Consider the following 15,177-nt stretch of genomic DNA (forward strand, 5'->3'; position numbering starts at 1 on the left):
TATTAAAGTGACTAATGATCGAACTTGTGTTATATAAAAGTGATGTTATTAAAAAGTAAGAAAAAAACAAAAGTAAGATTAGTAAAAAAAACACAAATTATTTGAGTAAAATGAAATGGAATAAATGTTTTCCACCAAAAATGACTTGAGTTTCAGATGTAACTCTATTCATGCAGTATATAAATCGATCTTATCATTTCTCAATGTGTCTTCTCCTCTCCACCTGAACGATCCTTTTGGAATTGATTTATAGAACACTCCAAACACACTGGTGTACAGTTTGCTTGTAGAATAAGCAGTGACCGTTTATGCTAATAACTTGTCATGTTAATGAAGAATAAAAATAATATAAATATTTGATTAAAATTATGAAATTCTACTATTTATCACTTGCACCAAATACTCTGTCTCCAAAATGGCACCCTATTCCATAAATAGTCCACTACTTTTGAACAGGGCACTTTATAGTAAATGCACTTTATAGTGAATAGAATACAATTTCAAACGCAGCCACTATGCTACTATTAGATAAATATTGGTCTATTACTACAACTAATGTCTATGAGCTACCCACCATGTTAAAGTAGGCTCTGGAAATCCAGTGACCTCCACTTCCAGGGTCACAGGCGATCCCTCCATAACTGTGGGACTAGACAGTAGTTTGGAGAAGTGAGGAGGGCCCTGGCCTGCTAGGGTGCTCCCCACGGACTGGCTGGTACCAGGCAGCCTGATCTCTTCTTTGATGGCTGTTGGATTGCACAGGTCTGGGTCTTGGCCCGGGTCTGTGGGTGTGACTGCTGTGGTGGTTAATGGGGAGGGGGTAGCATGCGTGTTAAGAGAACGAGTGGTGGCAGCAGCGAGGAATGCAGAGGGCACGGCAGCTCCTCGGACCATCACGCTGCTTGGGTCATGCACACACTCCTGCGTCTCTGTGACAGAGCTCTCATGCACGGAATACACGGTCTGGTGGCACTCGTTTAGGCCTAGGGGGCCGACAGGTGGGAGATTAGGGAGGTTGGGGATACCCTTGCTTTTCAGAATACTGGAGAGTGTGTTTGAGACCAGGATCGGTGCTGGGACAGTCAGGGTGCTCTGGACGAAAGAAGAGGACTCCTCTCTGAACTTGGTGTTGAGGCCGAATGTAGGAGAGTGGCAGCTTTCAGTCTGCTCTCTGATCCTCTGTTGGCTCTGGCTGTTGTTTTCATTATTACGTGTGGAGCGTAACTGGTGGCTGTACTGGTTGATGTGAATGGTGTGGGACTGGGAGCTGAGACAGAAACCATCCAGGTCCAGGTCATTCTCAGATAGGACGATGTTGGACTCTGGGGTCTCGGAGAGCGGGGGCAGAGAGATGTCGTCGGGGGAAGTGCACTCATATTCGTCATTGGACAGGGACTCTTCTGTCATGAGGTTATGCCGCTGAAGGTTCCCCTCTGTCAGACCACCTGCGGGAGGCAGCAGGGGTGATACATCTTGGGAGAAAGGCTCGCCCTGCAAGGATTGGAAAAAATAAACAAATACACAATAATAGCATGTATTGTCTTAACTATATGTTTTACCTCTGGGTGATGTCATTCGGAAACAATGTTAACTTTCACTGATGCGAATGATACACAGCTGTACATTTCGATGAAACATGGTGAAGCCCCAAAATTGCCCTCCCTGGAAGCCTGTGTTTCAAACATAAGGAAGTGGATGGCGGCAAATGTTTTACTTTTAAACTCGGGAAAAACAGAGATGCTAGTTCTAGGTCCCAAGATCTGACAATGAATCTTAATGGTTGTACAGTCGTCTCAGATAAAACTGTAAAGGACCTTGGCGTTACTCTGGACCCTGATCTCTCTTTTGACAAACCTATCAAGACAGCTTTTTTCCATCTACGTAACATTGCAAAAATCAGAAACTTTCTGTACAAAAATGATGCAGAAAAATTATTCCATGCTTTTGTCACTTCTAGGTTAGACTACTGCAATGCTCTACATTCCGGCTACCCGGATAAAGCACTAAATAAACTTCAGTTAGTGCTAAACACGGCTGCTACAATCCTGACTAGAACCAACCTTTTTTATCATATTACTCCAATTCTAGCCTCTCTACACTGGCTTCCTGTTACGGCTAGGGCTTTCAAGGTTTTACTGCTAACCTACAAAGAATTACATGGGCTTGCTCCTATCTATCTTTCCGATTTGGTCCTGTCGTACATAACTACATGTACACTACTGTCACAAGACGCAGGCCTCCTTACCGTCCCTAGAATTTCTAAGCAAACAGCTGGAGGCAGGGCTTTCTCCTATAGAGCTACATTTTATGAAATGGTCTACCTCTCCATGTGAGAGACCCAGACTCGGTCTCAACCTTTAAGTCTTTATTGAAGACTCATCTCTTCAGTAAGTCATATGATTGAGTGTAGTCTGGCCCAGGGGTGCGAAGGTGAACGGAAAGGCACTGGAGCGACGAACCACCTTTGCTGTCTCTGCCTGGCCGGTTCCCCTCTCTCCACTGGGATTCTCTGCCTCTAACTCTATTACGGGGGCTGAGTCACTGGCTTACTGGTGCTCTTCAATGCCATCCCTAGGAGGGGTGCGTCACTTGAGTGGGTTGAGTCACTGACATGATCTTCCTGTCCGGGTTGGCGCCCCCCTCAGGTTCGTGCCATGGGGGAGATCTTCGTGGGCTATACTTGGCCTTGTCTCAGGGTAGTAAGTTGGTGGTTGAAGATATTGCTCTAGTGGTGTGGGGGCTGTGCTTCGGCAACGTGGGTGGGGTTATATCCTGCATGGTTGGCCCTGTCCGGGGGTATTGTCGGACGGGGCCACAGTGTCTCCCGACTCCTCCTGTCTCAGCATCCAGTAATTATGCTGCAATAGTTTGTGTGTCGGGGGGATAGGGTCAGTCTGTTATATCTGGAGTATTTATCCTGCCTTATCCAATGTCCTGTGTGAATTTAAGTATGCTCCCTCTAATTCTCTCTCTCTCTCTTTCTCTTCTCTCAGAGGACCTGAGCCCTAGGACCATGCCTCAGGACTACCTGGCCTGATGACTCCTTGCTGTCCCCAGTCCACCTGGTCATGCTGCTGCTCCAGTTTCAACTGTTCTGCCTGTGGCTATGGAACCCTGACCTGTTCACAAACCTGATGTGCTACCTTGTCCCGGACCTGCTGTTTTCAACTCTCTTTCTCTCTCGCTACAGCACCTGCTGTCTTTAACTCTGAATGATCGGCTATGAAAAGCCAACTGACATTTACTCCTGAGGTGCTGACCTGTTGCACCCTCTACAACTACTGTGATTATTATTATTTGACCCTGCTGGTCATCTATGAACGTTTGAACATCTTGGCCATGTTCTGTTATAATCTCCATCCGGCACAGCCAGAAGAGGACTGGCCACCCATCAGAGCCTGGTTCCTCTCTAGGTTTCTTCCTTGGTTCCTGCCTTTCTAGGGAGTTTTACCGAGCCACCCTGCTTCTACACCTGCATTGCTTGCTGTTTGGGGTTTTAGCCTGGGTTTCTGTATAGCACTTTGTGACATCGGCTGATGAAAAAGGGCTTTTTAATACATTTGATTGATTGAAATTGGACATGCACATTCCTTATTCATGGGATTTTGGGCCAGAAAAAAAGTATGATAATAGGCTATGATAATTGGAAAGCCAATAGTCTTACTGAGGACTTACTGTAAGAGGACCAATCTGATCAGTATTAGAAGTATGAAACCCAGGGAAGTTCCTCTGAGCAGGGCCCTGCCTCTCCTTCTTCTGGAACTCTCTCTGTATATCAGAGAAGCTGGGAGCTGAAGCGAAGGCTGGGGGAGGAGGAAGAGTAGGAGAGGTGACCAGAGACTTGATCCCTGCCTGTTGGAGCACATGGACTTTCCTGTCCCTCTCCAGTGGTGAACAGGACAGGTTGAAGGTGTGTGTGCAGCAGAAAGAGGTGCTCAGCTGCTCTTTACTCTCCTGTGTTGACCTGCTGGTGATCGTCTCCACTCTGCTCATCTCTGAGTACGCCTTCTGTGTGTGATACCTATAATAATAATTATAATAATGCATGGGTTGTATATAGCCCTTTTCATCAAACCAAAGTCTCTTTACAATAGCAGAACAATATATATATAATGAAATATCAACAAAACAGAAAAAGGGGAGTAAGGGGAGAGGAATGTGTGTGTTGTATGTGTGATCGCAAAGTTACTCGACCAGCCCTTTTCGGCTTTTTTCTGCTCATACTCTTGTTTTGTTACTTTTACAAACTGTCTTTATATTTGTGCAAATAAACTAAACTAAACTACGTGTGGATAGTGGCGGAGATGCATGGTTGCAGGTACCTGCTCTCTGATAACACTTTGTTGTGATGTTCTGGGTGGTGTTTGTCTGGAAGGTCCTGGCTCCTTGTTTTGCGGACATGAGGTTTCTTGCTTCTTGTATTTTCTAATGTTTTGATGGGTACCTCTTTCCCGTTCCCTCCCATGGTTAGTTCAGGAGTGTGTCCAGTTTCTTTCAGCTCAGACTGAATAAATGCAGGGAACCCACATTTCATTTAACATACTATGAGTAAGCAATTGTGATACTGAAACTATTGTTTGTTTGTTTTTTACAGTTTACAGGTGGCGTCAGAAGTGGGATTCAAACCCACTGAAGCAGACAAAGTAGTGTCCTGTTTCCATCTCAATAAACTTACAACATCAAGAGACTCCTGGGGGTACATCTCAGCTTTCTCTGTTTCTTGGTTTGATTTTTGTTCTTGTTTGTTTTCCTCTTGAATGACATTATGCATTTTTTTTATTTCAGGCTCCTCCTTCAAAGCCTCATTCTGAAATAAGAGGAAAGTCACATATTTTTAGGTCCTTTCCTATTAAAATTACTGAAGAAAATTACTAGGCCCCCCCAACAAATTCATCGTACCTGTAGTTTAGCCTCCAAATCCATTAATCCATTACAAAGTTCCTTTATCGATTCCACTATCTCATTGTGTTTGGTGAGAGTTTTCTCCATATACTTCTTTCCCTCCTCAGCACCTGTACATTAAAGACAATTCATACAGTCCTCAATGCCAGTGTCATGGGCGTAACTTCCACTAAGGACAGGGGGACATAACCCCCCTACATCTTGAAACAATATTTTTGTTCAGCTATATGTACAGTAAGCTACGTAAGCATCCATTTCCTTACCCCTCCCAAAAAAGATGACCCAGACCCGAAAAATTATTTCTAAAATCAAGATGGTGGTTTGTTGTGTGTGATCTGGCCCCTTACCATGCAGACGGACAGCCAATTCTGTGATTTGGCTGATCCTCTCCTCTTGCTGGGGCACAGTGGGCCAAACAAACTTCTCAAACTGCTTGTAAAGAATAGACACTGCTTCCCTGGTCTTACACTGGGAAGAGTACTTCCCTACTCTCACAATTGTAGCACTTGCTTCATCACACCAGAACTGATACTGAAATTCAAAAGCAGAAGAATTGTGAGACATTTGCACCAGAGATAAGGGGAGAAAATGCGTGTTGATCCACTTCATTCAGAAAAATCATAACAAGCATAACACAAAATATACTACATCCAATTCCCTTAAATTTGTGAGGATTTTTGACAAGATGTTAATTTCCATAATTGACAAGTATAGGGTCAATGATGTATCTTCTTAAGTGTTGTCCAACCATGCACCTCCTCCATAGCTTGCTGCAGCTTCACGCTCATGTCCAGGTTCCCTCTGTACTCCTCCACAGTCTTGTCAAAGTCCCCCAGCTGTCTCTGTAGCTCATTGACAGCATCCTCTATCTCTCTGGGGCTACTGCCTTTCAGATGCTTCTCTGTGCTGGATGTCACTTTCACTGTGAAAGCCTGCATTCTCTTCTTCAATACCTGGTTGAAGAGAGAAATAAATTAATAAAGAATGAACAAAGAAAGAGGCTAAATAAATATGCATGTAAACCATTGAACAGCAGGGAAAGAGGGAAATGTGTCTCACCTGTAACTTTTCATTATAAATCTCTATCTGCTGGATTTGGTTTTTAACTGCTTTGAGGTTCCTTGACTTGTCGTTTCTCTTCATATAATTGAACTTCACATTGTTGAATTTCTTCTTGAGATCCTTGAATGACTCTCTCAGCTGAAATTTAAAAAAAAATATATATTAATAACAAAGGCTTTCAATCAGAATACAAAACATTTAAATCAGTTCACACCTAAAATCCAATATCATCATCCCGTGTTTCTTATCTGTGTTGGCAGCTAAATCAATTGTAATTCACTCCCCTTGATACGGTTACAGAACATTGAACGTGTACCATCTAACAGCACCACCAGAGAGATGGTTGAGAGGAGGGGGGCTGGGTATCCTATCCCAGGAAAACAGAACAGTGCATCAGAGCAGGGTTGGATTCAGATTCAGTCACTGGGGGGATTATTTTGGTGAGCTTAATGGCTAAGTCTGGGGACGTGATTTATTCTGCAGGGCCATTTCTGTTCTGGTCGACAGGCATCCGCAATGGTAGAATGGCCAGCTCATGTGTCAGACCAGGACAGCTGCAGCCTCACCAACCTCCCCCTGCCCTCCACATCCCATTTTGGGAGCCGCATATAACTCTAACTATCTTACTGGCTTTTTCCCGACCTGGAATGGGTTTGGGTACATGGGGAGTTTTACTGCCCAGAGAGAGAGAGGGGGTAGTGGAGGAAGGTAGAGACGGAGAGACAGAGAGAAATAGAGAGAAATAGAGAGAGAGAGGGGTTGGGGAGTCAAATCACAGCAGGGGGAAGCAAAAAGCCAAAAAGCATGAGTTTCAAGGAAATCTTAAGGAAAGGCTGTTTATTGTCAAATAGGACTGTACTATCTCACCTTTATGTAACCTTTATTTAACTAGGCAAGTCAGTTAAGAACATATTCTTATTTCCAATGACGGCCTACCCTGGCCAAACCCTAACTGACAACGCTGGGCCAATCACGGCCGGTTGCGATACAGCCTGGAATCAAACCAGGCTCTGTAGTGATGCCTCTAGCTCTGAGATGCAGTCCCTTAGACCACTGCGCCACTCGGGAGCCCCAAGTAGCTGCAGTTGGGCTTGCCAAAGCAATTACTGTATAGCTACTGAGCCAGCTGCTGCTGAGAACTACATGACTGACTTCTGACTCAGTGATAACTTAAAAGAACCAAAGTAAATAACCTTTAGGGAACTATAAAAATAGATACAGAAGAAGAATTTGATTGGTTTGCTAAAAAAACATTAAGACCACACCATTGTGTTATTTTGAGAGTACTACAATTATCAGAGTTCAAAACATAAAATAAAAAAACTTTCTTCTCATTCAAAATAGTCAATCATTCAAATCAAATCACATTTTAATAGTCACATGCACCGAAATATGCACATGCACAGGAAATATGCACATGTAGGTAGAGTTATTAAAGTGATTATGCATAGATGATAACAACAGAGAGTAGCAGCGGTGATTACTTTCAAAGTATTGTTTCAAGTATTTGAAAATAGAAGAGATTGCTGTAGTTCAGAGAAGCAGAATGGTCTGAGTCTTGATGGCAGTAGGCTTGGGCTAGCTACTGTAGAATAAGGATCTGAGAGCACGGTCTGATTTAAATGGTCTCATCCCAGCTGATGAGCAGCAGCAACTGCCCCTGCTGCTAAGATGCCATCATGTTTACTCATACATACTTATGAAAGGGTGTTGGCTAGATAACCATGGCTGCCGGTCACTGACACCAACAGCCACATGGTCTGTCTTTTTTCATGGTGACACTATGACACAGCAAAGAGAGAAAAAAGTCCTTCTCTCAATTTCTAATCACAAATATTACTACTTAATACTTAACACATAATGGCTTAATATTTACTTAAGTCATTATTAATATTAAATGCTTAGCGAGTCATTACTATTAAGATTATATTGATTATATAATCTACTTAAAATGTAATTCAATTGAAAGTCATCTTTTTTCAGAATTTATCTTCTCGTTGTTTATTCATGCAGATATAAATTATTGTTTATTGGTCTAAAATGACATAAAACAGGATTGGGCATAATTCCATTTCAATTCAGTCAATTCATTAAGTAAACTGAAAAATCCAATGCTATTTAATAAGGACAATTGAAATTGAAATTTCAGTTTACTGTACTTCCTGAATTGACTAAATTGAAATGGAATTGACACCACCCCTGAAATAAGAGTGTACACGTGCATCACTGTTTGGTGAATGTCTAGATATGTCTACTGTAGGTATGCTCAGCCAACTGTATGGTGTCCCTTGCTAAAAAGAAGTATGTCAACCTGTATCAGCTAGTTGTCAGTGTATGAAATACTGTCAGATGCAATCCAAGTAATGGTCCAAGCCAGGTGATACTGTATATTCAAGACATTTTTAGGGGAGCTCTCATCTCTCAGAAGGCAACAGTGCTGCTGGCCAGATATAATCACATCTTAATGGAACCTAATAATAAAGGGACAAATCTACACATTATAATTGACATCAGAGGTGTATTCATTAGTCGGATTCTGTTGCAAAAAAAACAAAACAAAAAAACAAGTTTCATTCAAGTTTCATTCTGTTTGCTTGGTTTGCTTACATTTGGTAGCAAGAGTAAACGGTTCCTGTTTCAAATGGAAACATTTTCCAACGGAATCCAACTAATAAATGCACCCCAGTTTACATTTTATTTATTTAACTTTAACGGCCTACCCCGACCAAACCCAGACAAAGTTGGGCCAATTGCATGGATTCGCACCAGGAACTGTAGTGACGCCTCTTGCACTGAGATGCTGCGCCACTCAGGAGACAGCTGCGCCACTCAGGAGCTGAGAGGTAGGATTCCCCCCAAAGACCTAACTTCGCAAGTATTGGTATCTCAAGTATGTGTATTAAGAGTAGAGATATTTATGGTATGTACAACCCAGCAGTGAAAGATAGAAACCCTACAGAAAACACAAATAGAAACAAGTTTCATTTCCGAACCATCTTAAGTACAGTTATATATTGATAAAAGCATGTTTTATGAAAGTTTCAAATTGCCATAGAGGCCCAACAAATCATGTCTCGGGCATAAAGGGTGTGTTTGAGTAAAAATAGAGTAGCATGAATAGATTTGGAACAGAACACTAATAAATCTAGATTTGTGTGTGAACTTAAGACTAGTACCAACCATACCTCTAGGCCTGCATATGGCACGCAGATAATAATTATGTCCAGTTAATCTCTAATTAATAAGGGAAACCTCCTGATCCCTTGTCTGACTGAGGGCCCTGGTATTGAGGACTCTTTTATTTGGGTTACCCTTCCACAGCTGATACGAGAGGAATCTGCCCTCCTGACTGGAGTGACATGAGACAAATGGCAGAGAGAGACGGAGGGAGGGAGGGGGAAAATGTAACTTTGAATAGAGGCCCTCTAGAGACAAAGATCACAGTCCCGGAGCTAAATTTAGACTCGGGACAGCTGTGCTATGCTATGCTGCTAGGCCAGACAATAAAAAGCCCCAGCAACTACAAAAGCCTAAAGTCCCAACACAAATTAATACTTGAGCTCTTGATCTGGGGCCTGGGTTATATAATTTGGGATGAATAACCAAGACTAACAGTCTTATTGAGATAAAGCCAAAGGGTTGTTTCACCGTCTGACCTCAATGATCTCCTCCTTGAAGCAGTGTGTGTGTGTGTGTGTGTGTGTGTACGCGCGTGCTAGAGAGAGGGTTTCACCTCAGTGATCTCCTCCTTGAAGACACAGTAGCGCAGGTTGCTGGTGAGGCTCTCTTCACACCTGTTGGCCTCGGTGCTCCAGTTCACACAACCTCTCTCCAGTCTCTCCAGACGCTCCTGCAGACGCCGCACTGTAAACCCTGAGGCATGCTGGGACGGAAGGAGAGTGAAGTTCTGTATCATAAGATAATGGCCATGTAATGTAACTAGATTTTCAAAAGCATACTAATATTTGTTAGTGTGCATGCAAAGTTTTTTTTAAATAAGTAAAGTAATAGAGCACATGGAGCAAGGGGAGTGCAAACACAATGAAAAAAAAACTCAGGGTCAAGACGAACAAACAAACAGTGATGAATGATGAGGTGTTGCCTTCCAGTCTCACCGACTGCTGGACAGTGTTGCTGATGTCTCCTCCCAGAGAGATAGCCAGCTTGTACAGGTGTCTGATGTGGCTCTGTCTGTCCTGGTGTTGGATCAGCTGGATCTTAGCCTGGCTCGTCTCACTGAACCCTGTCACAGGCTCCGACGTTAACAGCTTATCCAACTGGGGACACGACAATTAACCAATTAGGAGGCTGTTTATTGAACAGTTTTCCAATTAGGTGGCTGTTTATTTGTTGCTATGATCAGTATCTATGTGAATGTTTGATGATGTTTGCATATCACCAGGTGGTCAAGATTCGATTTCGAATAACCAAGTAATGCAGCCTTATATTCAATTAGTGTTCTATTAGTGTGTTCTGGGATATCTTATCTAGGAAACCCCCTGAGCTCATAGAAGGCTGATTTATTCTCTTGGATTCTATCTTGACTCATCTTGTGTAATGATGCCGTTATTCATTAAATAGGTGTTTATTTAACTTCATTTCTCAAATCAAATAGATTTTTCACGTTTCCCGAATACAACGGGTGTAGACTTAACCGTGAAGTGAATGCTTGCTTATTAGCTCTTCCCAAAAATAGTAACACAAGAGGAATAGAATACACAAGAATGGAGCTATATTCAGGGAGATAGAGTACCTAGTCAGTGTGCCAAGGTACAAGGTATTTGAGGTAGATATGTACATGAAAGGTAAAGTGACTAGGCATCACGGTAGATAACAATATGAGTAAAATAAAGAACAGAGTAGCAACAGCATATGAGTGTGTTGTGTCTGTATGCGTGTGTGTGTGTGTATTTGTGTTTGTGTTGTCGGTATGCATGTGTGTGCAAATGTGCTTATGTAGTGTATGTGAATGCGTATGGGTTTTGTGTGAGAGTGTCAGTGTCAGTGTAGTGTGTGTGTGAGTATGTATATAGTGTGTATACAGTATATAGTCTTGTGAATGTGCATAAAGTCAGTGCAAGACAGTTAGTCAGTGCAGATAGTCTGGGTAAACATTAATTAACTACTTATGGCTTGGGGGTAGAAGCTGTCTCGGAGCGTGTTGGTCTGAGAGCCGATGTCCCGTTACTGTTTGCCGGAAGGTAGCCGAGTGAATAGTTTTGGGTGGCTGGAGTCTTTGGCAATTTTTGGGGCATTCCTCTGACACCACCTGATATAGAGGTCCTGGATCGGCCCCAGTGATGTACTGGGCTGTCCGCACCACCCTCTGTAGCACTTTTCTGTCGCGCGTGGTGCATTTGCATAGCAAGTGGGGATGCAGCCAGTCAAGATGCTCTCGATGGTGGACTTCAGAACTTTGAGGATCCGAAAGCTCATGAAGAGGCGCTGTTGTGCCGACCTGCTCTACTACAGCCCTGTCGATGTGATGGGGGCGTACTCATAACCTCTTTCTCCTGTAGTCCACGATCAGCTCTTTGGTCTTACAGATGTTGGGGGAGAAGTTATTGTCATGGCACCACACTGCCAAGTCTCTGACCTCCTCCCTGTAGGCTGTGACATTGCCATCGGTGATCAGGCCTACCACCGTTGTGTCGTTAGCAAACCTGATAATGGTGCTGGAGTCGTGGGTGGACACAGTTGTGGGTGAACAGGGAGTACAAGAGGGGACTAAGCACACACCCTTGAGCATCCCCCATGTTGAGGGTCAGCATAGTGGACGTGTTGCTTCCTACCCTCACCACCTGGGGCCGTTCTGTCAGGAAGTCTAGGATCCAGTTACAGAGGGAGATGTTCACTCCCAGGGTCCCCAGCTTGGTAATGAGCATGGAAGGGACTATGGTGTTAAATGCTGAGGAGTGGTCTATGAACCGCACTCTCACATAGTTATTTCCCCTCTTGTCCAGGTGGGAGAGGTCATCTGTGGATCTTTTGGGTGGTGTGCAGATTGGAGTGGGTCCAGGGTGTCTGGGATGATAGTGTTGATGTGGGTCATGAACAGCCTTTGAATATTTACAGATGTGAATGCCACATGGCGATAGTCATTTAGGTTAGGAACAGGGACAATAGTGGTCAAATTGAAACATGTTGGGATTACAGACTGGGACAAGAAGAGATTGAAGATTTCCGTGAAGACATTTGAAAGCTGGTCTGCATATGATTTGAGAACAACGCCTTCACATTCATATGAATCAATGTACCAACCATAAAGCTATCACTAGTATTTGACTCAACGGTGTAGTGTAATGTGGATGAAGCATGCAAAGTATCAATCTCTTATGGTACATTTTAGGCTAAAAAGGTCTGCGAGGTACTATATCTCCAGCACATCTCTAAATTAATATCCTGTGTTCTTCGGTTTATACAGCAAAGCTAGATGGGTAACTAACTCTGATAGTTACAGTATTTATGTGACATTTAAAGCTGAAAATGCCTATGAAGGGCAGAGAACTTTAATCTAAACTGATCCCATGTGTTCTCTCAAACACACAGCAAAGATAGTTTCCCTGCCAGACCCAGACACAATGGCTCTGAAGAGACAACAGCAAAGATAACATGACGCATCCCGCTTAGACTATGTGTTGTTACCTCTTCATAAAGCTGGTGGAACTTCACAGCCATCTTGAGGACAGACTCATACTCTTTGATGTTATCTTTCACTCTCTGATGAAGGTGAAGCATCTCTGTATCCTTCTCACTCTTCTCTTTGATAGGAATTCCTTTCAGTGCCAACAGTTCTGATGTCTTCACCATGTATTCTACCTCCGCATTCAGTTGCTGCAGGGGGACATACATTACATAGAGAATAATTATGCATATTTACTTATAGGACATCACATGATGGGCCAGATCAAAGAATGAAGAGAGATGACACAAATGTAAAAAGATTCAGGCATGGTGTCAAGCTACTTAGAGCCACCGTATAGATACTGTACTATCAAGCAGTGTATACAGACTAAATGTGTTCTGACCTACACTAAACAGACTATATCATTCTATCGGTCCTCATAAACCCATTGTGTTCTGTAAAAAAAATATATACATAATAATGTTGTGATTTATTCTACCTATATGACAGGTCAATGGGCTATAGTTCTTACCAGGAACTGGGGTTTATCTAGGCTAAAGTTCTCCAGTAGCTTTGACACAGTCTCAAGGTCACTTCCCAGATCTACTTTAGAAGTCGGGACAAGAACCTCCTCCACACTCTTCAGGTCATGAACAGTCTGTAAAAAACACATTTAGAAAAAACGGAATAAGAAAAAAACTGAATTAAAAAGAAACATCTGTTCTGACATTGTATTCAGGGGGGGTCTTACTACTAATCTTACTGTAATTCATGATATTGCACTTGATGATACATTAAGAATAGATTGGTTGAGATTCAGGAGTTTGTAATATTATACATGATCTACTTCTTTTTAATGTACCTTTTTCAATTGTTCTTTGTATTTCTTCCACTGTTTCTTGATGGACTTCACCTGATTGACGTGGAGCTGCCAGGAGGTCCAGAGGTCTGACAGGTTCATCTTCTTCTTGTTCAGCTCCTCCATGGTATTTTCCACCACACTGATGGCTGCCCTCACATTCAGGTTCAGGTCCTCACTCACCTGACGATGCCAGCATAAAGAATCCATTGCTATCAGGTACTGGGTCTTGTCTGTATCCTACAGCCCTCACATACGAATCACCACTGGATGTTGGTCTAACCATTCTCCCTCTTGTTTGAATTACAGTAATAAATGGTTCTAAGGTTTCTCTATATGCGTGCAGACAGTGGCCTGTTAAGTACAATTTATTCCAAAGATAATTACACAGCAACTTCTACTAGATACGTATAATTAATACATCTAAAACTGGCAAATGTCAGGCTGCCAAAACTGTTGCATGAATAATAGCATTTGAAGAAGCTGAGTCCTAACAATTTCTCTAACCATGTAATAATGTCTAACCATGTTAGATGAATTGATGTAGTTGTTTCCCAGGTCCTGCATGGCAAGGAAGCGTTCCAACATGGACTGCCACTTAGCATCAGCGATCTCCTTCGACGTGACGCCACTCTCCTTGTTCTCCTCCTCCTCTGGCTTCCAGTTATAGCTCTCATGTAGACTCTGCATCTGCTCCTCCACCTGAAACAACATAGGAGTTACAACTCTATTCAGTACAATGTAACTGTTATTCTGTTATTCACATTTCAGTTCAAATACATACAGAACAAGGATGTTCAGTCAGTCAAGATACCACTGTGTCACCTACCACTGCAAAACACTAACATACACATAACAAAAAAACAATTACATTTCAACAAAATGTAATGTAAGACAAAATAACCTCCTCAGCAATTCGCAAGAAGCCCACGTATGGTCGGATATTGTCAATGCGGGATGTGATGTTTCTGGTGACTGTCTTCAGCTCCTCCTCTAACAGTGATGCTTTGTTGGAGAACTCAGTGGCTTCAGGACACTCCAGTGTTTTCAGTTCCGTTATCTGTTCTGCCATGGCATCTGCCTCAATGCCTGTTTCCTGAGAACCAAATGACCAGGATTGAGAAGCTCTATAGTATCACACATATACAGTACCAGTCAAAAGTTTGGACACACCTACTCATTCAATGTTTTTCTTTATTTGTACTATTTTCTACATTGTAGAATAAAATAACACATATAGAAATATAGAATCATGTAGTTATCAAAAAAGTGTTAAACAAATCTAAATATATTTTATATTTAAGATTCTTCAAAGCAGCAACCCTTTTCCTTGATGACTGCTTCGCACACTCTTGGCATTCTCTCAACCAGCTTCACCTGGAATGCTTTTTCAACCATCTTGAAGAGGTTCCCACATATGCTGAGCACTTGCTGGCTGCTTTTCCTTCACTCTGTGGTCAAACTCATCCCAAACCATATCAATTGGGTTGAGGTCGGGTGATTGTGGAGGCCAGATCATCTGATGCAGCACTTCATCACTCTCCTTCTCGGTCAAATAGCCCTTACACAGCCTGGAGGTGTGTTGGGTCATTGTCCTGTTGAAAAACAGATAATAGTCCCACTAAGCGCAAACCAGACAGGATGGTGTATCGCTGCAGAATGATGGTTAAGTGTGCCTTGAATTCTAAATAAATCACTGACAGTGTCACCAGCAAAGCAACTCCACACC

General features: G+C 42.7%; 1 protein-coding gene across 2 annotated transcripts in view; it reads right to left on the reverse strand.

The window, feature by feature from the left end:
* The window catches only part of LOC139401517 (coiled-coil domain-containing protein 141-like), a 49,542-nt gene that overhangs the window by 2,293 nt on the left and 32,072 nt on the right, over positions 1-15,177 (reverse strand). For both annotated transcript variants that reach the window (XR_011633001.1, XM_071145710.1), the window contains exons 11-25: positions 14,353-14,544; positions 13,974-14,150; positions 13,452-13,631; positions 13,122-13,247; positions 12,610-12,798; positions 10,080-10,241; positions 9,698-9,847; positions 5,962-6,102; positions 5,658-5,855; positions 5,250-5,433; positions 4,900-5,012; positions 4,676-4,807; positions 4,323-4,504; positions 3,676-4,021; positions 575-1,491 (exon numbers count right to left, since the gene is read on the reverse strand). Coding sequence is in view for 1 of the 2 variants with exons in the window: in XM_071145710.1 (XP_071001811.1) it covers positions 575-1,491; positions 3,676-4,021; positions 4,323-4,504; positions 4,676-4,807; positions 4,900-5,012; positions 5,250-5,433; positions 5,658-5,855; positions 5,962-6,102; positions 9,698-9,847; positions 10,080-10,241; positions 12,610-12,798; positions 13,122-13,247; positions 13,452-13,631; positions 13,974-14,150; positions 14,353-14,544 (3,389 nt within the window). In the remaining variant the exon portion in view is untranslated. The remainder of the gene's footprint in view (positions 1-574; positions 1,492-3,675; positions 4,022-4,322; positions 4,505-4,675; positions 4,808-4,899; positions 5,013-5,249; positions 5,434-5,657; positions 5,856-5,961; positions 6,103-9,697; positions 9,848-10,079; positions 10,242-12,609; positions 12,799-13,121; positions 13,248-13,451; positions 13,632-13,973; positions 14,151-14,352; positions 14,545-15,177) is intronic.

The sequence above is a fragment of the Oncorhynchus clarkii genome, chromosome 3 (assembly GCF_045791955.1).
Source record: "Oncorhynchus clarkii lewisi isolate Uvic-CL-2024 chromosome 3, UVic_Ocla_1.0, whole genome shotgun sequence".
Classification (NCBI taxonomy): Eukaryota; Metazoa; Chordata; class Actinopteri; order Salmoniformes; family Salmonidae; genus Oncorhynchus; species Oncorhynchus clarkii.